Consider the following 24,694-nt stretch of genomic DNA (forward strand, 5'->3'; position numbering starts at 1 on the left):
AGAGAAAATGAAGAGCGAGCGAAAAGAGGGGAGAGCGAAAAGAGAGACAGAAAGAGGAGTCCGAGAGAAAAAAGAGAAAGAGAGGGAGAGAACAGGGAACAGTTTAATACCTACTTTGAGCAAATTATTCTGAGCGTACTGGCCATGTGAAACAACCATGTCTTACCTGCTGTGAGATGGCAAGTTGGTTGGTCACCTGGGCATTGAGTACCAACAATGACCTGTAGGTGGCATTCCAGTGTCGTCACAGAACTACGTACACGTCTGTGGGACACATAGGTCAGTAGGTCACAACACAGGGAGAAACTACGCCTCGACAACTCGTCCAACTGGGCCGACCTGCCAAAACAAGAACAGGTAGAAAAACAATTAACTATTAGAGAGCAAAAATGACGAGTCTCTCCATCGGATGTGTGAGAGAGCAGCAGATTGTGTGTGTGTTAACCCCTAACCTGCTGTTGATGTGGTGGATAAGTGTGTCGATAATGTCTCGGAGGACGAAGGCCCAGGCTCCCCCCAGGCCGTCCTTGACCTCCCTGAGCAGTAGACAGACAAGCATGGGGTACATCAGTAGGACGGTGCCTCTCGTAAGCATTGATCGTCTCAGCTGCCTTCTGACACACCGCCAGCAGGATCCTCTGGATGGAGATCTAGAATCACAACAAGCTGATCACAGAATCCAGATTCCTTTCCAGATTATTATTATTTTTTAAAAACTGGGCCCAGGAAACCACTCAACTTTGTAAAGCCAAATTCTGTTCCATTGTGTTATAATAACATTCTACAGCAATTGCAACACAATTATGAGACAAGGACAGCATTTTACCAGTGTCCTGGATAAAATGGCCACCAGGGACTTGTGACTGGCACTGTGACATTTGCTGAGGTAATCCAGTGTGGCTTTGATAACATTGGAGCTGATGGAGGGGGGTTTGGGGCTGGGTCCAGTTCCCTAGAGAGAACATGGAACATATCATCACAGACAATGAAAGGTTGTGAATGCAAGTGTTGTGGAGTGGTAAGGAGTGATGTGTAATGAACATTACCCTATGCACCTCCTCAGGTCCCCTCTGCCCCCCTCAGTAGCAGCCCCATCATACAGGGTCATCAACAGCTCCACCACAATGTCTGCCAGGTTACTGTGAATCAGGCTGTCGATTTGCTGTGGAAAGTCCAACAGTGATACAGAAAGTTAGGTCTGTCCGAGAAACAAACATTAAGACTGCTTTTATACTTTCTACTGCAGGTTCACTTGGCTGCTGCTTGGTTGTAGTTAGCGCACCCTGAAAGGGTTGGCATACGTGGCACCAGGTTTGCAGCCAATTCCATTTCAATTCAGCCAATTCAGGGGATGAAGTGAAAAGGACTGGATCCCAATCCTAGTTTATACAGTGCATTCGGAAAGTATTCAGACCCCATTACTTTTTTACGTTATGGCCTTATTCTAAAATGTATTAGTGCTTTCATCTCATCAATCTACACACAATACACCGTAATGACAAAGCAACATTTTTGCAAATGTATTAAAAATGTCAAACTGAAATGTGACATTTACATAGGCATTCAGAACCTTTACTCAGTACTTTGTTGAAGCACCTTTAGCAGCAATTACAGCCTCGAGTCTTCTTGGGTATGACGCTAAAATCTTGGCACACCTGTATTTGGGCGCCAGGTAGCCTAGTGGTTCGAGCATTGGTGACTGAAAGGTTGCAAGATTGAATCCCCTCCCTTCTTTTTCAAGACCTCTGCAATCCGCCCTGGCATGCTGTCAATTAACTTCTGGGCCACATTCTGACTGATGGCAGCCCATTCTTGCATAATCAATGCTTGGAGTTTGTGGGTTTTTGTTTGTCCACCCGCCTCTTGAGGATTCACCACAAGTTCTCAATGGGATTAAGGTCTGGGGAGTTTCCTGGCCATGGACCCAAAATATCGATGTTTTGTTCCCCGAGCCACTTAGTTATCACTTTTGCCTTATGGCAAGGTGCTCCATCATGCTGGAAAAGGCATTGTTCGTCACCAAACTGTTCCTGGATGGTTGGGAGAAGTTGCTCTCGGAGGATGTGTTGGTACCATTCTTTATTCATGGCTGTGTTCTTTGTGAGTGAGCCCACTCCCTTGGCTAAAAAGCAACCCCACATATGAATGGTCTCAGGATGCTTTACTGTTGGCATGACACAGGACTGATGGTAACGCTCACCTTGTCTTCTCCGGACAAGCTTTTTTCCAGATGCCCCAAACAATTGGAAAGGGGATTAATCAGAGAAAATGACTTTAACCCAGTCCTCAGCAGTCCAATCCTTTTGCAGAATATCAGTCTGTCCCTGATGTTTTTCCTGGAGAGAAGTGGCTTCTTTGCTGCCCTTCTCGACACCAGGCCATCCTCCAAAAGTCTTCGCCTCACTGTGCGTGCAGATGCACTCACACCTGCCTGCTGCCATTCCTGAGCAAGCTCTGTACTGGTGGTGCCCCGATCCCGCAGCTGAATCAATTTAAGGAGACGGTCCTGGCGCTTGCTGGACTTTCTTGGGCGCCCTGAAGCCTTCTTCACAACAATTGAACCGCTCTCCTTGAAGTTCTTGATGATCCGATAAATGGTTGATTTAGGTGCAATCTTACTGGCAGCAATATTCTTGCCTATGAAGCCCTTTTTGTGCAAAGCAATGATGACAGCACGTGTTTCCTTGCAGGTAACCATGGTTGACAGAAGAAGAACAATGATTCCAAGCACCACCCTCCTTTTGAAGCTTCCAATCTGTTATTTGAACTCAATCAGCATGACAGAGTGATCTCCAGCCTTGTCCTCGTCAACACTCACAGCCTTGTCCTCGTCAACACTCACACCTGTGTTAACAAGAGAATTATTGACATGATGTCAGCTGGTCCTTTTGTGGCAGGGCTGAAATGCAGTGGAAATGTTTTTTAGGGCATTCAGTTCATTTGCATGGCAAAGAGGGACTTTGGAAAAAATACGAGGTCAAATCACAGCTTCAGGGATTTTCAGGTCAGAAAGTCGGAGTTCTAGAAAGATGCCAGAGTTTCCGACTTGGAATTCCGAATTGAATGACCATTAAATTATTTTTCCAGTCAGAGCTCGTATTCTTCTGAGTTTCCAGTTGTCTTGAATGCACTGAAGTCAGAGATTTCAGAGTTGCCAGTTGTTTTGAATGCGGCGTAAGTGTTTCATCCCAATTTTGGAGCCTTTCATGTAGCAGGGAATGGAAGTTGCTTGCTGATGGTAGCCAATTACTGCAGGACTGGTTAGGTTGAAGATTATGGTCACGTCCCCCTGCTCAGACTTTGCCTCAACCAATGGTTGCGTTCCATGTCTTCAACTGTATCATTGACTGACAGATTGCTATATGATGTGGTTAGCTAATACATAAAATACCTATCCAGGCGTTGTAAGATTTGGCATGCGTCAGCAATGCCCGAGTAGAGGAAAACATATATATCATTGGCTGTACTCCGTTGTCTATCACCCTGAGCTCCCACATGATGACCTCTGACGTCACCTACTAAGGAAATTACCTCGATAACAGAATTTTCTGCAATTTAATCTCAGTTATCCAAAAGTAAAATGACCTCCAAGTTTGTAATTTCCTGTTTTATGGGGAATGCCATTAACCATTTTGATTACCTTTGTGCAAACCGAAACTCTTGGCCAAACCCCTCCCTTCCGCTAATTTCACCAATATCATGGCCAAAAAGTGAATTTTAGTTTTCATACATTTTTACGAGATTGACCATTTTGACTGTAATCTAGTGGAAACCGTTTATCATCCGCACACATATTTGAAAATCACAGCACCACCTTTACCCAATCCTGATTTGTCCAAATAATAAATGACAAAAACCCCAAACCAGGAAATACTGCTGCTCGAAATAGCATAATTCTAAATTAGCCTTGACATATTCTTGACATATTCTCAGATTCATCTGTCCACGAGAGATTATCGTCAGTTAAGCGCAACAAAAAAACATAATTTATAAAAAACAATTTATTAAAAGTACCGCATGATAGCGGTACTTTTAGTTTATGGTGACATAGGTTTTTGCCGATTAGCCAATCTGCGTTTCTCAATTAGTTTAATGCACTTGAACATATCAAACGAGGTTTTACCACTTCACAACTGGTAATTACCACTGTCCCACTTGGTTATGAACGCAGCATGAACAAATTAACACGTCCAACAAAAAATTTCGACAGAGGACTAGAAGAACACGCCCATTTCATGCCTCAAAAAACAAAGGTATTTATTTTCAGTTGATTCATCTTAGATCCTACAGTTGAGGTAATTTTAATGCAGGTTTTTTGAATTAACTTTATTTTCATAATGACACATTGGTCAGACATGGAAATTCGCACTCCAGAGCAGGGGAATAAAGTGGACTCAAGAACAGATTGTCAGCGAACTGAAATTGAATATTTGGTATAAGAAAATAAAGGACGGGAATGGCCAAACTGTTCCCAACAGCAAGAACTGGACATATGTGACGCTGCCATGAACTGGGAAATAATGGCGACGAGTCCTGTTTGGAAAACCCAGCCTGGTCCAAATGCCCAAGATGAGTTTAATGTAAATAAATGGCATCCTCTGTCGAGGTCTCATTCAACAATGAGTTGGTCAAAGTCGTAGACTATCCGTTAATGTTTGGGCCAACGTCTATACAACTTGGCTGTGCCTTACACCATATTCCCTAGCTCAATATTGTACTAAATTAGCGTTACTCCTTAGTTCAAGGACCTTACAAAATCTGTTTTTAATGGGGGAATTGTCTCTAGAAGACAAAACAGCAAATACCCCATCCACACGTGAATCGATTCTCAATTGCGGTACGATTCTAAAAACATAAATCCCTGTTACTTTCATATATTAAACCAATTCAAAACGCACACTTGCTGTACACTGTTTTAAACGTGTTTAACACTGTTGTCTGTAACTGTCTTTTTCAGTGAAAATACGTTTGTAGCGTCTATCTTCCCGTTTAACCAAACACGTGATCAGACGCAGAAAGCTAATTAGTACAGGTTAGTACACTGTCTTCCTTCTGTTTTCAGTAAACAAGCGCTGTAAAATGGAAATACGGTTGTGTGGGAACCCTAACCATATTAAGGTGTATCAATTTAACCTTTCGTTTTTTGAAAATGTATTCTCGCCGATATGAAAGATATGGTCCTTATACGTCCAAAGCCGTATAGCTAGCGATGATGTTAATGTTCAGACCAAGCGTCGCGGCTCCCATAACTAGCCCCGGGCACCACGGAAGACGCCTTCGTCCTATATGTGTAATGTAATGGAACTTAGTCATGATCAAGGGCTACATATTCCCAAGGCCAATGACTGGCAGATTGGATACACTACTTTTGAACAGGACCCATGGAGTAAATGGGGCTCCCGAGTGGTGCGTCGGTTTAAGGCAATGGATCACTACAGACCCTGGTTCAATTCCAGGCTGTATCACAACCGGCCGTGATTGGGAGTCCCATAGAGCGGCGCGCAATTGTCCCAGCGTTGTCCAGGTTAGGGTTTGGTCGGGTTGGGCTAAGCCGTCATTGTAAGTAAGAATTTGTTCTTAACTGACTTGCCTAGATAAATAAAAGTGTAATTGTCCGACCATCGTCAGTCTAAACCTGTTTTGCAATGGGTATTATTTATGACAATGATTTGCTTTCCGTGTGTTTCTCCTTTTTATAACAGGCGATAGACGCCGTCTGCATTGCACTAACAGACCGACTTCAGTCAATGGACAAGACGACTTCCCAGGAGGAAGGTGGGGAGATTGAGGGTCAGGAGCAAATTGTAGCGTGTTCTCAGATTCAGAATGCACAGAAAATTCAAGAGACAATACATTGGTCCAATGTAGAAATTGCAGACCTTCTCCAGATACATACAGAGATTTGTGCACAGATGTCTGGTACCAGACAACAGCAAGGTGGATAGTAAGATCACAGTCCTACTGCACAGCAGTGGCATAAAGAGGAGTAAAAACAAGGTCTGCAGAAAACTGACAATTTGAAGAGACAATAGCCACAGGTATGGTGACTGTGACGACTGGCTATATGTCACCGTGTGACGCTATCTGGGGAAGCAATCTGGCATCTAATAAAATTGCCACCACCAGCAGCAGCCAAGGGTCTAGTGAGTCAGTCCATGATGATGGCGGTGAGTCCTGCTCTGAAATATTAGACAATCTGCCTGATTCCAAACATTCTAAACCACACTAGGAAGGATGGTCTCCCCACAGTCTTCAGCACAGCATGTTGTTCAAATATCAATATGATTTTTCTGTATTGGTAGCACTGATGTGAAAGGGACACCAGCAAAAAGCAGTCAGACAATAACATCATCAACCGTAACGGGTCTGTGATCAAACGACCACCCCTCATCACTGTCAAACGCTCCCTAAAACACTTCAGCGAGCAGGCCTTTCTAATTGACCTCATTCCGTCAGTAGAGGATGCCTGGTTATTCTTTAAAAGTGCTTTCCTCACCATCTTAAATAAGCATGCCCCATTCAAAAAATGTAGAACCAGAAACAGATAGCCCCTAGTTCACTCCAGACCTGACTGCCCTTGACCAGCACAAAAACATCCTGTGGCGTACTGCATTAGCATCGAATAGCCCCCACGATATGCAACTTTTCAGGGAAGTTAGGAACCAAATATACACAGGCAGTTAGGAAAGCAAAGGCTGGCTTTTTCAAACAGAAATTTGCATCCTGTAGCACAAACTCCAAAAAGTTCTGGGACACTGTAAAGTCCATGGAGAATAAGAGCACCTCCTCCCAGCTGCACACTGCACTGAGGCTAGGAAAGACTGTCACCACTGATAAATCCGCAATAATTGAGAATAAGCATTTTTCTACAGCTGGCCATGCTTTCCACCTGGCTACCCCTACCCCAGTCAACAGCCCTGCACGCCCCACAGCAACTTGTCCAAGCCTCCCCCATTTCTCCTTCACCCAAATTCAGATAGCTGATGTTCTGAAAGAGCTGCAAAATCTGGACCCCTACAAATCAGCTGGGCTAGACAATCTGGACCCTCTCTTTCTAAAATGATCCACCGAAATTGTTGCAACCCCTATTACTAGCCTGTTCAACCTCTCGTTTCGGAAAGCTGCCGCGGTCATCCCTCTCTTCAAAGGGGGAGACAAGCTAGACACAAACTGCTCCAGACCTATATCTATCCTACCCTGCCTTTCTAAGGTCTTCGAAAGCCAAGTTAACAAGCAGATCACCGATCATTTCGAATCCCACCGTACCTTCTCTGCTATGCAATCTGGTTTCCGAGCTGGTCATGGGTGCACCTCAGCCACGCTCAAGGTCCTAAACGATATCATAACCGACATCGATAAAAGACAATACTGTGCAGCTGTATTCATCGACCTGGCCAAGGCTTTCGACTCTGTCAATCACCACATTCTTATTGGCAGACTCAACAGCCTTGGTTTCTCAAATGACTGCCTCGCCTGGTTCACCAACTACTTCTCAGACAGAGTTCAGTGTGTCAAATCGGATGGCCTGTTGTCCGGACCTCTGGCAGTGTCTATGGGGATGCCACAGGGTTCAATCAGAGGGCCGACTCTTTTCTCTGTATACATCAATGATATCGCTCTTGCTATTGGTGACTCTCTGATCCACCTCTACGCAGACGACACCATTCTGTATACTTCTGGCCCTTCTTTGGACACTTGTGTTAACTAACCTCCAGATGAGCTTCAATGCCATACTACTCTCTTTCCGTGGCCTCCAACTGCCCTTAAATGCATGTAAACTAAATGCATGCTCTTCAACTGATCGCTGCTCACACCTGCCCACCCGCCCAGCATCACTACTCTGGACAGGTTCTGACTTAGAATATGTGGACAACTACAAATACCTAGGTGTCTGGTTAGACTGTAAACTCTCCTTCCAGACTCACATTAAGCATCTCCAACCCAAAATTAAATCTAGAATAAGCTTCCTATTTCACAACAAAGGATCCTTTACTCAGGGCCTCCCGGGTGGCGCAGTGGTCTAGGGCACTGCATCGCAGTGCTAACTGCGCCACCAGAGTCTCTGGGTTCGCGCCCAGGCTCTGTCGCAGCCGGCCGCGACCGGGAGGTCCGTGGGGCGACGCACAATTGGCATAGCGTCGTCCGGGGTAGGGAGGGTTTGGCCGGTAGGAAAAATTGGGGAGAAAATGGGATAAAAATAATAAATAAAAAAAGGATCCTTTACTCATGCGGCCAAACATACCCTCGTAGAACTGACTATCCTACCGATCCTTGACTTCAGCGATGTCATTTACAAAATAGCCTCCAACACTCTACTCAGCAAACTGGATGTAGTCTATCACAGTGCCATCTTTTGTCACCAAAGCCCCATATACTACCCACCATTGCAACCTGTATGCTCTCGTTGGCTGGCCCTCGCTTCATAATCTTCGCCAGACCCACTGGCTCCAGGTCATCTATAAGTCTTTGCTAGGTAAAGCCCCGTCTTATCTCAGCTCACTGGTCCCCATAGCAGCACCCACATGTAGCACGCGCTCCAGCAGGTATATTTAATCGGTCACCCCCCCTTATTGCCTTACCGCCGTTATCCTACCTCATTTGTACACACTGTATTTAGACTTTTTCTATTGTTTTGACTGCATGTTTGTTTATTCCATGTGTAACTCTGTGTTTGTGTTGCACTGCTTTGCTTTATCTTGGCCAGGTCGCAGTTGTAAATGAGAACTTGTTCAACTATCCTACCTGGTTAAATAAAAAAATTACATTTAAGGTTATTTATTTCTCTCTATGGGCCCTGCTCAAACCTAGTGCACTATATAGAAAGCAGAGGAACACGAGTGCCATTCTGCAATTCAAATTCAGTAGTGATAAACCATGTTGTTTTTGTAATTGGGGGTGGGGCATCTAAACTTTTTTTTGCAATGGGTGTTTTGCTCAGTGACTTGCTTTGTGTTTTTTTTCTCGCTCTTCATTTTAAGAACGATCCAAGCCCCAGAAGAGAACCATGGGCATCAATACTAGTCAGACAAAAATAAATAATCGAGGTTAGAACAGGCAAGACTCCATCTGCATTACACTAACAGACTTGGACCGACTTCAGTCCATTGTCAAGGATTCCCAGGAGGAAGACCAACAGAGGCTATTGGAGAGGGAGATTGTTCAGTGTCGAGGGCCAAGAGCAGCTTCTTCCCCCAAGCCATAAGACTGCTAAATAGTTTGTCTGTGGATAACTATCTGCATTGACCCTTTTTGCACTAACTCTTGACTCTTCGCATACATTGCTGCTACTGTTTAATCATCTAGCCTGTTGCCTAGTCACTTTATCCATACCTATATATACACATAGTGTCTTCAGAAAGTACTCACACCCCTCAACTTTTTTCAGCCTGAATTTAAAATTGAGATTTTGTCACTGGCCTACACACAATACCCCATAATGTCAAGAGTGGAATTACATTTTTAGAAAACTTGGAAAATTAATTAAAAATGAAAAGCTGAAATGCCTTGAGTCAATAAGCATTCAACCCTTTCGTTATGGCAAGCCTAAATAAGTTCAGGAGTAAAAATGTGCTTAACAAGTCACATGGACTCACTGTGTGCAATAGTGTTTAAAATGATTTTTGTACCCCACACATACAATTATCTGCAAGGTCCCTCAGTCAAGCAGTGAATTTCAAAAACAGATTCAACCACAAAGACCAGAGGTGTTTTCCAATGGCTCGAAGAGGACACATATTGGTAGATGTGTAAAAACTTTTTTTTTAAGCAGACATTGAATATACCTTTTAGCATGGTGAAGTTATTAATTACACGTTGGATGGTGTATCAATGCACCAAGTCACTACAAAGATACAGGTGTCCTTCTTAACTCAGTTGCCGGAGAGGAAAGAAACCACTCAGGGATTTCACCATGAGGTCAATGGTGACTTTGAAACAGTTAGAGTTGAATGGCTGTGATAGGAGAAAACTGGGGATGGATCAACATTTTAGTTACTCCACAATGCTAACCTAAATGACAGAGTGAAAAGGAAGCCTGTACAGAATGAAAATATTCCAAAACATGCATCCTGTTTTCAATAAGGCACTACAGTATAACTGCAAAGAAATGTGGCAAATAACTTAACACAAAGCATTATGTTTGGGGCAAATCCAACATCACTGAGTACCACTTCAAATTTCAAGCATGTTATTGGTATGCTTATCATCTGTAAGGACTCACGTTTTTGGGGGGGGGATCAAAAGAAACAGAATATAGCTAAGCACAGGCAGAATCCTAGAGGAAAATCTTTCCAACAGACAGACAAATTCACCTTTCAGTAGGACAATAACCTGAAACACAAGGCCAAAATTGCTTACCAAGACACAGCATCATATGATGCAAAATGCATCATACGGGCAAGACTTATGTATTTTGAAAGTTACATGTCTTAACTTGATTGCTGACATGCAAAACATTTTGGGACTATATCAACAATGAACTAATGAAACAAATGCCAAAATATTGTTTTGGTGGAGTTGTCCTTTAAACATGCTTGATTGTCTTACCTGTGCTATGTGTGGCATTGTTATAAAGATAGGATAATTTATTTTTACGTTTTTAATTTAGCCTTTATTTAACTAGGCAAGTCCGTTAAGAACAAATTCTTATTTACAATGACGGCCTACCACGGCCAAACCCTAACGACTCTGGGCCAATTGTGCGCCGCCCCATGGGACTCTCAATCATGGACGGTTGTGATACAGCCTGGAATCGAACCAGGGTCTGTAGTGATGCAGCACTGAGATGCAGTACCTTAGACCGCTGTGCCAGTAGAGATTCTTCTATCACTGTGATGATATAGGCCTATTATATAGTAGTAATTAACTCAAGTGAATAAAATGGTGCAATATTAACTTGGTTATAGTGAAATTCACAGATTGGGTTATCAGACTATGTGTTCTGATAGTGATATTTTGCTTTGGACTGAAAACTGGTCAGTTTTTACCTGCACAGAAACAATATTAAATGGAACTAGATTTTTCTAAAACAAGATTTAATTTAAAATCACTAGTAAAGAAAACATCTGCACAAATGTATTTTACATACACACCACGCAGCCCAATTCTGATATTTTTTCCACTAACTGGTCTTTTTGACCAGATCAGATCACAGCTGATCTGGTCAAAATACCAATTAGTGAAATAAAGATTAGTATTGTGCTGCCTGTTTAACCACAGCCATAGTGTGTTGGGTGGATCATTTAAAGTTTAGATACAGTGAAATATTGACCAAGGAAAGGGTTGAATTCTTGAAATTATTAATACAACAAGATTGGGAAACCATTCTTAACATTACAGTCCTTGAATGGAACCAGTGCTCTCAATCTAGCATTTCTGCAATAATTTCTATACAGTATATACATCACATGTATAATTAGTTGTTAAGCCAAAGGATGTAGGACAAACCCTACAAGCAGACATACCATAGAAGAAAAAATAATAACTGAGGACATGCTCCACTACACCACAGGTTCCTAGCACTGACAGTAAATTATGGCTTGTTCAATTCCTGGAGAGTAGGTAGGTAGTGTTTGGGAGATTCTCATCTCATTGTCCAACTGCTATAACTCAACCCATCACTCATCATAATGCAGTGAAGACAAGAATTTATCCACATCCAAGTCATCGGGGAAGGAATCCATTAGCTTCTGCTGTTTCTGAGTGGTACAAATCATAAAGAGATGCAGTGGTTTTAATGTGCTTTCTCATTATACAAGCAAAGAAGGAAACTGAGTTCACATTTAATGCAGGAGATTATGCCAAATATCTAAGACTGGGTTGATGCGATCACATTCAATTATGAACCTCAGAATAGATTAGGATACACAGATTGAATAGAACATTCTGTATGTTTTGCTCACCTTTGTTTTCTTTTTACTGCCAGATGAACCTGAGATATCTTTCTTTGCTGGCGGGCTGGCCAGGGGCTCAGGCTGCTTGCGCTTCTTGCTCTTGAAGGCTACAGGGGTCACTGCTCCAGCCCCCTCCTGGCGCAAGCTGTCTTTCAGTGGGGTGCCTGTCCTGGCAATGGCTGCTCGGGATAGGATCATCAGTGTGTGAGCCGCCATGTTGATGCTGTTTTCACTCCCTGCTTCGCTGGCTGGGCTGCAGGAGGGAAGGTCCGGGGTGGTGGGAGGGACCAGGTGCCTGGGGGTGCCCTCTCTGTCTCTGTCCAGCCTCTGACGTGCAGGGGTCCTGGGGCAGTATAGAGACTCCTGGAGACGGCCAAGGGTCCGAGGAAGAGGCAGCTCCAGACAGCCCATGCCTGTCCTCTTAGGAGGGGTGGAGGGAGGGTTTAGACCCTGGATGTCGTGGAGCATTTCAGCTGCCTGCTTGGTCAGTGGGCTGGTCTTGGAGGGGATTTTGCTGGAGCAAGCCTGAGTGACAGAGGTTTGTGAGCCCACTGGGGCCGGGCTGAATGCTCTTGGTGCTGGTGTGGGCTGCTGCTCTCGCCTTCCCCCCTCCAGCTCATTCTCCTTATTGGCAGTGACATGAGGGGGGTCCTGAGAAGATGTCCTTTTCACTGTCCGTCCCTCCCGCTCCTTGGCAGGAGATTTCTCAGTAGGCTCTTGTCTACATGCGTCTTTCTCTTTCCTGCTCCCTGATCTGAGTCTGTGATCAGAGGAAGAGGACCTGGAGCTCTGGGCATCCTTAGGTCCTGCTCCACCATCATCCTTCTTGTCTGCTGATTGAGATCTCTTCCTGGACTCTGACTGTGAGGCATCAGTCCTACTGCTACCAGCACTCTGAGATCTACTGGTACTTGCACTTTGACCTCTAGCATTTTGATCTGCGTCCCTCTTTGAAGGGGTCTTTTTCGCAGCTTCTTTTTGCTTTTGGACAGTGGAGGATTTCTCCGTCTCTGTTCCGGTCCATGATGTCTGAGTGTTGTCTGTACATCTTACAGTCTCTATTCTCCTTTTTGGCCTGCTTCTCCCCAAGAGAGCAGAGGCAGATTTAGGTATCTCTTTCTCCACCTGTTGGTCAGGTGATACAGGAGTAGCTGTAGCTTTGGAGGTAGAAGTTTCACCAGCAGACCCATCAAAGCAAAGCATCCTCCTATGGCTGGGGCTCGAGCCAACTGCTACCTTCTGCTGCCCTGTGCTTTTAGAGGATTGCGGGTGGACCTGCTTTGTAACCATATTCGATCCAGTAGCTCCCGTTTTTCCTGAAATGCACAAGCAAGCAACAACATTTGTGAATAAAATTACAGGATAACAGTAAACAGACAATGACATTATGGAGGACTGAACACCATTCCTTACCCGAGATTGTGGTATCCTTGGGAGCCAGTTTAGGGTTGGTATTCACTGCTGCTGGCTGCTTTGCTGAAGCAGGGCTAGGCATGGCTATCAACTGAAACAAACAAATGATCACTAGATGCACATGTTATTGTAGCTAAATTAGCCCATTGGTTCAAGAAAATGATTAAATGCAAATATGTAAAACAGTAAAAAAAAAGAAAAAAGGAATGCTTACCTGATTAGGAACGACAGAGAACTGTGTTGCATTGTTCTGCCCAACAACAGATACAGGAACCACCATGCTTTGCAGCATGGGCTGAACTGATGAAGATATGATGAGTCTAGATCCTGGGAGGATATAACTGGTTAGACATTTCCCACCAGCAAAACAGCATGGCAAATTAAGTGAGTGATGACTATTGGGGTCATTCCACTATAAATGTATGCCAAACAAAAAAACATTGATTTTAAAGTTTAACAAACCATACAACTTCATGCACAAAGACTACTTTTAACAATTTACACAGAAAATGTTAATAAATTAAGTGTACTGCAAGAACTGTGCAGGTGCAAAGTTTGGTAACAGAATTTCGGTAAAACATCCCTTTGTTTTTTTATCTGTCTACTTTTCCCCAAAATGTTTAAATATATACTCTGAATTAAGAATTCAATGATGTCTGCAGAAAGAATGAGGTGTCAGTTATTGACTTTGAAAAAATCTCTTTTGGTTATTGAACTACAGTAAGTGGATTTACACACTAACGGAATTGAGGTAACGGAATTTCATAATGGATCCCTGATCTGTACTACACAGAAATGCATAATTATGGATATGAATATCATTCTATTCATGGTGTATCCTAAATAGGTACACATTCCATACTTGGGTATTATTCTACACACTGGCTATAATTTTAATGAGCTCTGCCCCCAAACAAGACCAAATTTGGTTGGTCAGGACCGGACCAGATTTGAACCAATTAGATACGTCTTTGTTTCACAAGTTTGGACATCAAAGTACTGCTCAGTACAGTACATTAGTGTACTCAACTCTAGTGTGCTATACTGTGTACTGTATTCTACTTTTCCTAATTGTACCGAACTCTACATTACTGAACTATATACTATTCTCTACTGAACTGTGCTGTTCAATCTTGTGAACCAAAGTGTGGTTTGTGACTACTATGATTTCCCATTGTCGCCAATTCAATAGCAGAAATTCCATTTACGATTTTTCAGAAATTCGCGTTTTAATCACTTAATAATCAATAAACAAAAGTGTTAACAGTAAAAGCACCATAACTAATTCATAGGTCTACCTTTTCTTGTTACTTCTGAACTTTCATTATCTTCCCTCAAGAGGGAGAGAAATGAGAAAATATATTAAAGATGCTAGTTTATGTTAACGGAATTTCAAGGCACATGACAATGTTTCTTAAACTTACAGAAGGCAGAACATTTTCTCCAAAACGACATATAAAAGTGTTGATATAAGTTGGCAGGGATAATTTCTTTAACATTGTGTTTTTATATATTTCTAATACCTTATAAGACCTATTCTAGTTTATGTCTTCTAAGACTCCCTTTCTATCTGTTTGACCAGAAATCAAAGCTTTTGCTTATTCCTAATTTTTAGGATGGTAAATGGCCAGAAAATGTATGCGTCATAATAAAAAATGTGACTCTTCGCATTCATTTGTCACCCAATTTGACATACAATATGTAACTTTTTAGGCGACCCAACCAAATTCACATAAGTGTGTTATAGATCTGTCACTTATTGAAAGCAAGTCTAACAAACAGTATATCTGTTTTATTTGCACTATTTCTATGCTTCCAGTTCTTAGATGACTGGGCAACTGACGACCAGTCTGTAAGCCGGGAAAAGAGTCCACTCTGCCATGCGGATCAACCAAAGGTCAAATGGCTGACATTCAAAAGAGACAAAGTTTAATTTTAGCGTCTTATTTTCGGTTTTGTACACCAGCTTCAAAAAGCTGAAAATATAATATCTTTGGTTAAGGAAAATATATTTCACAAACTGAAATTAGGTGAACTATTAGAATTTTGGCAACCAGGAAACGGTGGTGATTTTTGAATAGTGCATCTAAGTATTTAAATGCAGTCTTACCAGGGGAATAGCGGGGTGGAGTGACCAGAGTATATGAGGAAGGGGGTACAGTCTGTACCCGTGGGGCGCCACTGGGTAATATCACCTTGTTGGACTGGGTGTCTGTGGCTGTTGTGTCTGTCATTAAGATGTAGCTGTTGGTGGATGTGGCTGAATCAAAGGGCAGCTGAATGTAGTAGCCAGGCTGTGTCAACGCAGTTGACGTCCCTGCCAATGCTGCCACATCCCCTGCTTGCCCACTAAGAGGATTGGTCTCTGCTGGCTGGAGGACTTCTGTCCTCTGTAAGCTGCTCACCGCCTGCACAGTCTCCTCCTGATTCATGGGGGCGCTACTGAGGGCCGGGGCCTTAGCAGGTGACTTGGTGGGGGAGGAGAGGAAAATGGTGGGGATCCTGTCCCCAGTGATGCTGGACACAGCCTGGTTCAGGGCTGAGTCACTGGAGGGCTCCTGCTCATCGCTGATTATGATCTTCAGGGCCACAATCTTACTGGGGTCTACTTCCTTGCCTGTAGGGTTGGGGTTTGGGATGAAGGTTGGGGCAGCAGGAGTTGTTGTAACTGTTGAGGGGACAGCCATAGAGTGTATGGTCTGTGGTAGAGGTTGTGAAATTCCTACACTGCTGGGAGGGGTAATATTTCTATGAGGCAGGTTAGAGGCCTGTATGGGAACCTTGTTTGACTGATCCAGCATTGGCATGGAATTGGACAGGGAAGGTGAAGAGTTAAGAAGTGAAGCTTGGTTATCCATCACTTGTCTACCATCAGCCCCCACTGTGTTCTCATTGCCTAATATGTTTTTCACAGCAGAGACCGTCCTGGTTTCAGATGAAGGTGTGTTGCATGCTGACGCCGGACGATTTGTTCCACTCTCCTGTCTGACTGGCTCAAAGACATCTGGCGGAGCTATACTGTCAAGAGGGGTATTCAGAGGGTCATCTATATCCACACCTGATACATCCGGATTAAACATGGAGCCTGAGTCAACCCTATCAGAGTCCTTTGCGGCAGAAGAAGCAGCGGCGGTAAATTGATCAATACGTGCTGAGGGTCGAGTTGCAATATCTCCCCTTCTCACCCCTTTGCTACTGGGTCCAGGAGTTGTTGAGCTAGCTCCCTTTCTCAACCCTCTGCTACTGGGTGCAGGAGTTGTAGACCTAGCTCCCTTTCTCAACCCTCTGCTACTGGGTCCAGGAGTTGTTGAGATAGCTCCCCTTCTCAACCCTCTGCTACTGGGTCCAGGAGTTGCCTTTGAAGTGCTTGAAACAGAAGGTGCAGCTTTCCTTGTTTTCTTACTCTTGGGCTCTTGACTGGACTTTGTTACTCTATTTTCTTGTCCACATGTCGAGTTTTCAGGCCCAGTGCCTGAGAAATTAAAGAGAAATCCCATTGTCAGAAAGAGATTGCTGATGAAGCATCAATATTGTTTAGTATATGATTCCAACAGGCATAATTTACAAGGTCATGAGGACTTTGTCCATACCTGGGTCTCCAGTCTCAGGAGAGCCATCAATACATCTAGTCTCAGTCTCACCATTCTCTGTGGTGGTATTGCTCACGTTCCCAGCTCCTTGTTCAGTATCCTCACTGGTTTTGCTTTTGCCTTAATGCAAAGAATCAAGAGATTTAGAGGAATAATTAAATTTGATAAAATCTTAGTCAAACAATCACCAGACCCACTTCATGCATTGTCAGGAGCAACAAAATCCTGCACATGATCTAGATTAAGTCATCAGCAAAGATTAAAATGTTTACCGTAATCAAAGAGGTCAAAAAGAGCCTGGAAGGCTGGGTCGGACTCTGTCTGCTCCAATATGTCTTGTATAACATCATTAGACATATGAATCTCCCCCTGCACAGAGTAAAACGTCAGTAGAAAGCACAAATCTACACTCTATGCACTAAAGACAGACACGGTTCTGGGAGTTCGAATGGAGAAATGGGGTATATCAAGTCTGTCAGAACATGACATTACCTGCAGGCCCAGAATTTCATCTATTGACTGGTCAGGCTCCATGGTGCTGCATGATGCCTTTAAAGCCTGAGGACTGACATCACTACACGTAGAGAGTAAGAAACACATGCACAGGTAAGAAAGAATATCTACTCTACCCAACAGCCAAATGTAATAAGTAATGAAGTCGGTACTGTTCAAATGTTACTCAAGAATATCTACTTTTATTATTACCTTGCTAGAATTTTGTTGATGTTTTCAGCAAGCTTCTCTTGTAAAGACTTGTCATTTAGAATCCTCTCTCTTGCATTTTGTATCAACATTTGCTGCAAAAACACAATTTAAAGATAAATTCACATCAGTCAAATGGGGTTAGCAGTGTTTCAAATGCAGAGTATTAACTTTGTTTTTTACTCACAGGGAAATTCTCTGTGACTGCCTCTTCACTCTGGGGCTCTGCTGTCAGGCTACTGGCCGCCATGTTGGCTCTTCCAGTCCCACCGGATCCACTAGAGCCCCCACCTCTCCTCCTGGGGGAGTCACTGGGAAGATTACTCTTATCATAACTCAATCTACTAGGGATATGCATCTTTCCATTTCAAGACAATTCGATACGCATCTAGATACATGGGCTCCAATATGTTACAGGAACGATACGTTTTAGTTTGAAACGAGTCGGTGCGATTTGAACATAGCAAAATGAGCTATGACACAGCCAACGACTATATAGCACAACTTTAGATTTCACTCCCATCTCAAAATAAAATCTATTGTAAGCCCCATTCAGCAGATACAGCCAGATAAGAGTTGCGTACCAGTAACTTACTAAAACAGCATTTTCAACAGCGCATAGATAACAATAACCTAGCAAATGACATAGGTTGCCACAACTAATAAAGCCTAATATCACGCAAGCCATTGTAGTATTTTAATGCTGAATGTGCCACACAGATATGGAAGTTCAAGAACAGGCCGCCTACCTCACGTTGGTCAGCACGCAGTTTGACTGGGCTACTGATATTGCCTGGTGTTGTTCGGCATGCCAAATTAATTATAAATCAATTACTGTCAACACAGTTACAGTACCTTCAGAAAGTATTCATAACCTTGACTTATTCCACATTTTACAGCCTGATTTCAGAATGGATTAAATCAAATCAAAGTTTATTTGTCACGTGCGCCGAATACAACGGGTGTACACCTTACAGTGAAATGCTTACTTACAGGCTCTAACCAATGGTGCGGGGAAAAAAGGTGTGTGTGTGTGTAGGTAAGTAAAGAAATAAAACAGTATTAAGACATTTGAAAAAAAAGAGTAGCAAGGCTATATACAGACACCTGTTAGTCAGGCTTATTGAGGTAGTATATACATGTAGGTACCGTTAAAGTGACTATGCATATATGATGAACAGAGAGTAGCAGAAGCGTAAAAAGAGGGGTTGGCGGGTGGTGGGACAATGCAGATAGCCCGGTTAGCCAATATGCGGGAGCACTGGTTGGTCGGCCCAATTGAGGTAGTATGTACATGAATGTATAGTTTTTTTTATTTTTATTTTTTTATTAAATTTTTATCCCAGTTTCTCCCCAATTTTTCGTGGTGTCCAATCGCTAGTAATTACTACCTTGTCTCATCGCTACAACTCCCGTACGGGCTCGGGAGAGACGAAGGTCGAAAGCCATGCGTCCTCCGAAGCACAACCCAACCAGCCGTACTGCTTCTTAACACAGCGCGCCTCCAACCCGGAAGCCAGCCGCACCAATGTGTCGGAGGAAACACCGTGTACCTGGCCCCCTTGGCTGGCGCGCACTGCGCCCGGCCCGCCACAGGAGTCGCTGGAGCGCGATGAGACAAGGATATCCCTACCGGCCAAACCCTCCCTACCCCGGACGACGCTATGCCAATTGTGCGTCGCCCCACGGACCTCCCGGTCGCGGCCGGCTGCGACAGAGCCTGGGCGCGAACCCAGAGACTCTGGTGGCGCAGTTAGCACTGCGATGCAGTGCCCTAGACCACTGCGCCACCCGGGAGGCCATGAATGTATAGTTAAAGTGACTATGCATATAAGATAAACAGAGAGTAGCAGCAGCATAAGAGGCCGGTTAGTCAGGGGGGGCACACAATGCAAATAGTCCGGTTAACCATTTGGTTACCTGTTCAGGAGTCTTATGGCTTGGGGGTAAAAACTGTTGAGAAGCCTTTTTGTCCAAGACATGGCACTCCGGTACCGCTTGCCATGCGGTAGTAGAGAGAACAGTCTATGACTGGGGTGGCTGGGGTCTTTGACAATTGTTAGGGCATTCCTCTGACACCGCCTGGTGTAGAGGTTCTGGATGGCAGGCAGCTTTGCCCCAGTGATGTACACACCACCCTCTGAAGTGCCTTGCGGTCGGACACCGAGCAATTTTCGTACCAGGCAGTGATGCAACCAGTCAGGATGCTCTCGATGTTGCAGCTGTAGAACCTTTTAAGGATCTCAGGACCCATGCCAAATCTTTTTAGTTTCCTGAGGGGGAATAGGCTTTGTCGTGCCCCCTTCAAAACTGTCTTGGTGTGTTTGGACCATTCTAGTTTGTTGTTGATGTGGACACCAAGGAATTTGAAGCTCTCAACCTTCAAACCTTCAATTATTTGGACATGATTTATAAATACACACCTGTCTATATAAGGTCCCACAGTTGACAGTGCATGTCAGAGCAGCAACTACACCATGAAGTCCAAGGAACTGTCTATAGATCTGAGATATCATTTTGATGGGAAGGGTATGAAACCATTCCTAGAGAGTTGCAAGTTTCCAAGAGCACATCATTGGGAAATGGAACTACCCAGACTCTGCTTAGAGCTGGCCGTCCGACCAAACTAAGCAAGCGGGCAAGAAAGACCTTGGTCAGGGAGGTGAACAAGAACCCAACTCTGACAGTTCTTTGGCTGAGATGGGAGAACCGAGATAGGAGAACCTGCCAGAAACGCTCTCTACAGCACTTCACCAATCTGTGCTTTATGGGAGTGGCTAGACCAAAGCCACTCCTGAGAAAAAGGCACATGACAGAACGCCTGGAGTTTGCAAAAAGGCACACGAAAGACTCAGAGCATAAGGCAAAAGATTACGTGATCCGATGAGACAAAACTTAAACTCTTTGGCCTGAATGCAAAGTGATATGTCTGGAGAAAACCAGGCACAGCTCATCACCAGTCTAACACCATCTCTACCACTGTGCTATGGGGATGCTTTTCAGCAGCAGGAACTGGGAGACTGGTAAGGATAGAGGGAACAATGAATGGAGCCAAATACACTGCTCAAAAAAATAAAGGGAACACTTAAACAACACAATGTAACTCCAAGTGAATCACACTTCTGTGAAATCAAACTGTCCACTTAGGAAGCAACACTGATTGACAATAAATTTCACATGCTGTTGTGCAAATGGAATAGACAAAAGGTGGAAATTATAGGCAATTAGCAAGACACCCCCAAAAATGGAGTGATTCTGCAGGTGGTGACCACAGACCACTTCTCAGTTCCTATGCTTCCTGGCTGATGTTTTGGTCACTTTTGAATGCTGGCGGTGCTCTCACACATTTGTGGCCTGCTGGAGGTCATTTTGCAGGGCTCTGGCAGTGCACCTCCTTGCACAAAGGCGGAGGTAGCGGTCCTGCTGCTGGGTTGTTGCCCTCCTACGGCCTCCTCCACGTCTCCTGATGTACTGGCCTGTCTCCTGGTAGCGCCTCCATGCTCTGGACACTACGCTGACAGACACAGCAAACCCTTTTGCCACAGCTCGCATTGATGTGCCATCCTGGATGAACTGCACTACCTGAGCCACTTGTGTGGGTTGTAGACTCCGTCTCATGCTACCACTAGAGTGAGAGCACCGCCAGCATTCAAAAGTGACCAAAACATCAGCCAGGAAGCATAGGAACTGAGAAGTGGTCTGTGGTCACCACCTGCAGAATCACTCCATTTTTGGGGGTGTCTTGCTAATTGCCTATAATTTCCACCTTTTGTCTATTCCATTTGCACAACAGCATGTGCAATTTATTGTCAATCAGTGTTGCTTCCTAAGTGGACAGTTTGATTTCACAGAAGTGTGATTCACTTGGAGTTACATTGTGTTGTTTAAGTGTTCCCTTTATTTTTTTGAGCAGTGTACATGCAAATCCTTGACGAGAACCAGCTTCAGAGTGAAAACGACAGAAGGGGCGAAGATTTACATTGCAACAGGACAATAACCAAGTCTACAGCCAAAGCAACACTGGAATGGCTACAGAACAATAATGTTTAAGTCCTTGAGTGGCCCAGCCAAAGCCCAGACATGAATCCCATTGAAAACCTGTGGAAAGACTTGAAGATTGCTGTTCACCACCGCTCCCCATCTAATTTAACAGAGCTTGAGAAAATCTACAAGGAAGAATGGGAGAAAATCCCCAAATCCAGATGGGCAAAGCTGATACAGACCTGCCCAAGATGACTCAGTTGTAATTACCGCTAAAGGTGCTTCTACAAACTATTGACTCAGGGGTATGAATACCTAGGTAAATTATATATTGCTGTATTTCATTTTCACAAAATGTACAAAAATGTCCCATTTTTTCTTCCACTTGGTCATTATGGTGTATTGCCTGTAGATGGGTGAGTGAATTCCATTTGTAACTACAAAATGTGGAATAAGTCAAGTGGTACGACTACTTACTTTCTGAAGGCCCATGCAGTTCGATACTGAATCAGTTGTCACCAAAGATGAGAGGTAGAAAAATAACATAATGAGCAAAACATTTTAGTGAAGCGCCGATTGAATCGATTTTCTGACCCATGCATGCTACATTTGGATCGGTTTGGGGTCCACCGTCCGATGCATTTGTATCTTTAAACAGTTTAAAAATCGGGAAATGCGTACAGTTGAATTGGTACATCCCTACAATCTACACATGCGTAAGAAGAACTTACAAAGAAGTAAACAAATAGATGAGAATGACTATCTTACCATTTCCGACGCCCTGGGGATAATGGTCCTGTGGTTAACCGGTTGTCTGGAACCGTTATTTGCAAAGGTGACTCCCCTGTAATAAAAAGTAAGTGTCCATTATTCAATGAAGCTTTGACAATCTTTCTTTTTATAAGTTGGTATTAATGTTCATAATGATGACAGCAATTGCCAGTTAAAAGGAGATGTGATAGACACCTACTGTAACAACCTTCCCCAGTACACTGCTGCTCATGGATGAGTTTACTTACGGTTCACATTGATGAGCAGACGTCCTCCATCTTGGATCTGGGGCTGTGTGCTGCAGATGGGGGAGGGTCTGGTCTGCTGGGAGCTGTAGCAGACTGGGGTGGCGATGCCCTGGACCGACGGGGGGGCCAACGATGACAGAAACCCAGAGCTGGGGGACTGCGTTGATGACAAGGCTCTCTGTCGCCCCCTCATGTTCACGATCCCATTACATGTGTGGACTGCAGAGGAAATAGGTTTATGAATCACACCATACAGCAGGTTTCCCCCAATAGACAGCCCGTGGGTAAATTTATTTTATGTCAAATCGCTTTGACATAAAATATTGTAAAATCCCCTGGAAATTAGTATTCCTACGCATAAACAGAGAGGAACATGTGATCATATACCAATGTAATGAAGGTTTTAAATGATTGTTTTTATCAAATACTCTGTTTGGGATTCTTGCGGTCAATATGCAGTGTACAAAACAATTTGTGTTTTGTGTGATGTAATCTTTATAGTTATGCTGCCATATAACCAGCAGTCTGCCTACTGTTTAGACAATGTTTGCAATGACAATGAAAAAATTACATTAAATCACTATTGACTGCTGTTTTGTGAACAAGTGGCAGCGTCACAAGCGACTGAGTAGCAACTGAAAGGAGATAGGCTAGTAGATCATGCATGCGCAGAAGTCTCCGTATTTTTTGCAACAGCAAGTCTGAATCCAGAAAATTCGGAATCACAGCCACTCCAAATGATTTATTACTATGTTCCAGGTCGGCACCTCGCCAAGGAAAAAAAACTGCCCGCAGCTGAATGTAATTAGGGACCCCTGTCATACAGCCATGGAGTTCAACACTCTGCCTGACGGCTTGAGCCACAACATTACAACAAGGCAACATTACAAAGAGGCAATGAAATCCAAGTTCAGAGGTAGTACTAAGATCATAACCATTTAATGTGCAAGAATATTTAATTATGCACTTACGTCTTTGATTCTGGATAATAGCTGGGGAGTTCTGCATAGACCTAATGAAAGAAATAAGTAGAATTGAAGATGTCAGAAAGTGACACCAAACAGCAATCTGTTGGCAAGTTTTTCTTTGCCGTTTTATAGATAAAAATAGGTCTTTACTTGATTTGATTTAGTGTGAAATCAAGCTTTTTCCACAATGATGTCATCATGACAGGTATCTGAGTCTCTTCTATCGTCTCTAAGGAGAAATAGCAGGGAAGTGTGACAACCAAGAATAAAATACAAACGTGAAAGTCCTGTACTCATTTACTGAAAGTGGTAGAGGTCACGCTTACCTTTAGCTTTGACAGCAACATACTCATTCAAAATAGTTGTCAGGTTTTTTCCAAAGAGGGACTGCAATGGGAGTACACATGAATTAGCTACCTAGCTAAGTAACGTTAATCCACTAACGAACTCACTGTAACTATATAGTTATTACAGTGAGAGTTGAACACAACTATATACAGTATGAACTAAGAAACTTACAAACACACAAGCAGGAATAGCTGCATCATCTGAGCTGTGTTCTGCGTACTCCTTCAAATTGGGGCTTTCACGAATGAATGCCTGGCTTGTAGAACACAGTCCCTCTTGTTGCATGTATCCTGTAAAAAAAACAGTGTACAAGAGTAGCAGAATTGGAGGCTTAGCTTGCCATAGTAAGAGAAAGTCAAAATCATATTGATGTTGGCTTGCTACAGTGCAGCCCTGGATGCAATATCACCAGCAGGACATTGCAGATATTATTCTAACGTTAGCTAGCTTACTGCTACTGCCACATAGCTAGGTAGCTGTAGGTTAGCTAGCAATACAAACAGGACCCAGTTCAGACTTACCTAAAACGAGCCGCGCTATGTCAGACGGAAGCAACATGGCTGCAATGTGGAATTATTGCAACAATTACAAGTTACATTATCTGTAAAATCAAGTAAGAATACATTAATCCCGAATAAAACAAGTAACGTTACATTTGGTCAAAACATCCAGGGTGTTGTGTACGCAACATCCTACGATTCGTGAAAAGGCGGGGAACTCGAGCACACGTAACCCGGAATTTCCATCATATTTGGAAGATGTGCATTATGGGAAACTGTGTT

The 24,694-nt window shown here is 43.5% G+C and overlaps 1 protein-coding gene across 5 annotated transcripts in view; it reads right to left on the reverse strand.

Annotated features, from left to right (window-relative positions):
- Positions 1-24,636, reverse strand: part of LOC129822146 (protein NPAT-like) — a 29,440-nt gene extending 4,804 nt beyond the window's left edge. The window contains exons 1-20 of one of the 5 annotated variants that reach the window (XR_008754457.1): positions 24,434-24,636; positions 24,084-24,202; positions 23,891-23,951; positions 23,715-23,793; positions 23,568-23,608; positions 22,597-22,815; positions 22,346-22,421; positions 17,784-17,907; positions 17,600-17,691; positions 17,387-17,468; positions 17,167-17,263; positions 16,895-17,014; positions 15,415-16,776; positions 13,519-13,631; positions 13,305-13,395; positions 11,901-13,207; positions 1,047-1,162; positions 827-952; positions 453-650; positions 167-339 (exon numbers count right to left, since the gene is read on the reverse strand). Coding sequence is in view for 1 of the 5 variants with exons in the window: in XM_055880153.1 (XP_055736128.1) it covers positions 11,616-11,696; positions 11,901-13,207; positions 13,305-13,395; positions 13,519-13,631; positions 15,415-16,776; positions 16,895-17,014; positions 17,167-17,263; positions 17,387-17,468; positions 17,600-17,691; positions 17,784-17,907; positions 22,346-22,421; positions 22,597-22,815; positions 23,568-23,608; positions 23,715-23,793; positions 23,891-23,951; positions 24,084-24,202; positions 24,434-24,470 (4,101 nt within the window). In the remaining 4 variants the exon portion in view is untranslated. Of the gene's footprint in view, positions 1-166; positions 340-452; positions 953-1,046; positions 1,163-9,735; positions 11,697-11,900; positions 13,208-13,304; positions 13,396-13,518; positions 13,632-15,414; positions 16,777-16,894; positions 17,015-17,166; positions 17,264-17,386; positions 17,469-17,599; positions 17,692-17,783; positions 17,908-22,345; positions 22,422-22,596; positions 22,816-23,567; positions 23,609-23,714; positions 23,794-23,890; positions 23,952-24,083; positions 24,203-24,433 lie in introns of those variants that run through there. The other 4 variants (XR_008754456.1, XR_008754458.1, XR_008754459.1 and 1 more) reach the window with 4 other exon arrangements.
- Positions 24,637-24,694: the final 58 nt, after the last annotated feature.

The sequence above is a fragment of the Salvelinus fontinalis genome, chromosome 24, assembly GCF_029448725.1.
Source record: "Salvelinus fontinalis isolate EN_2023a chromosome 24, ASM2944872v1, whole genome shotgun sequence".
Classification (NCBI taxonomy): Eukaryota; Metazoa; Chordata; class Actinopteri; order Salmoniformes; family Salmonidae; genus Salvelinus; species Salvelinus fontinalis.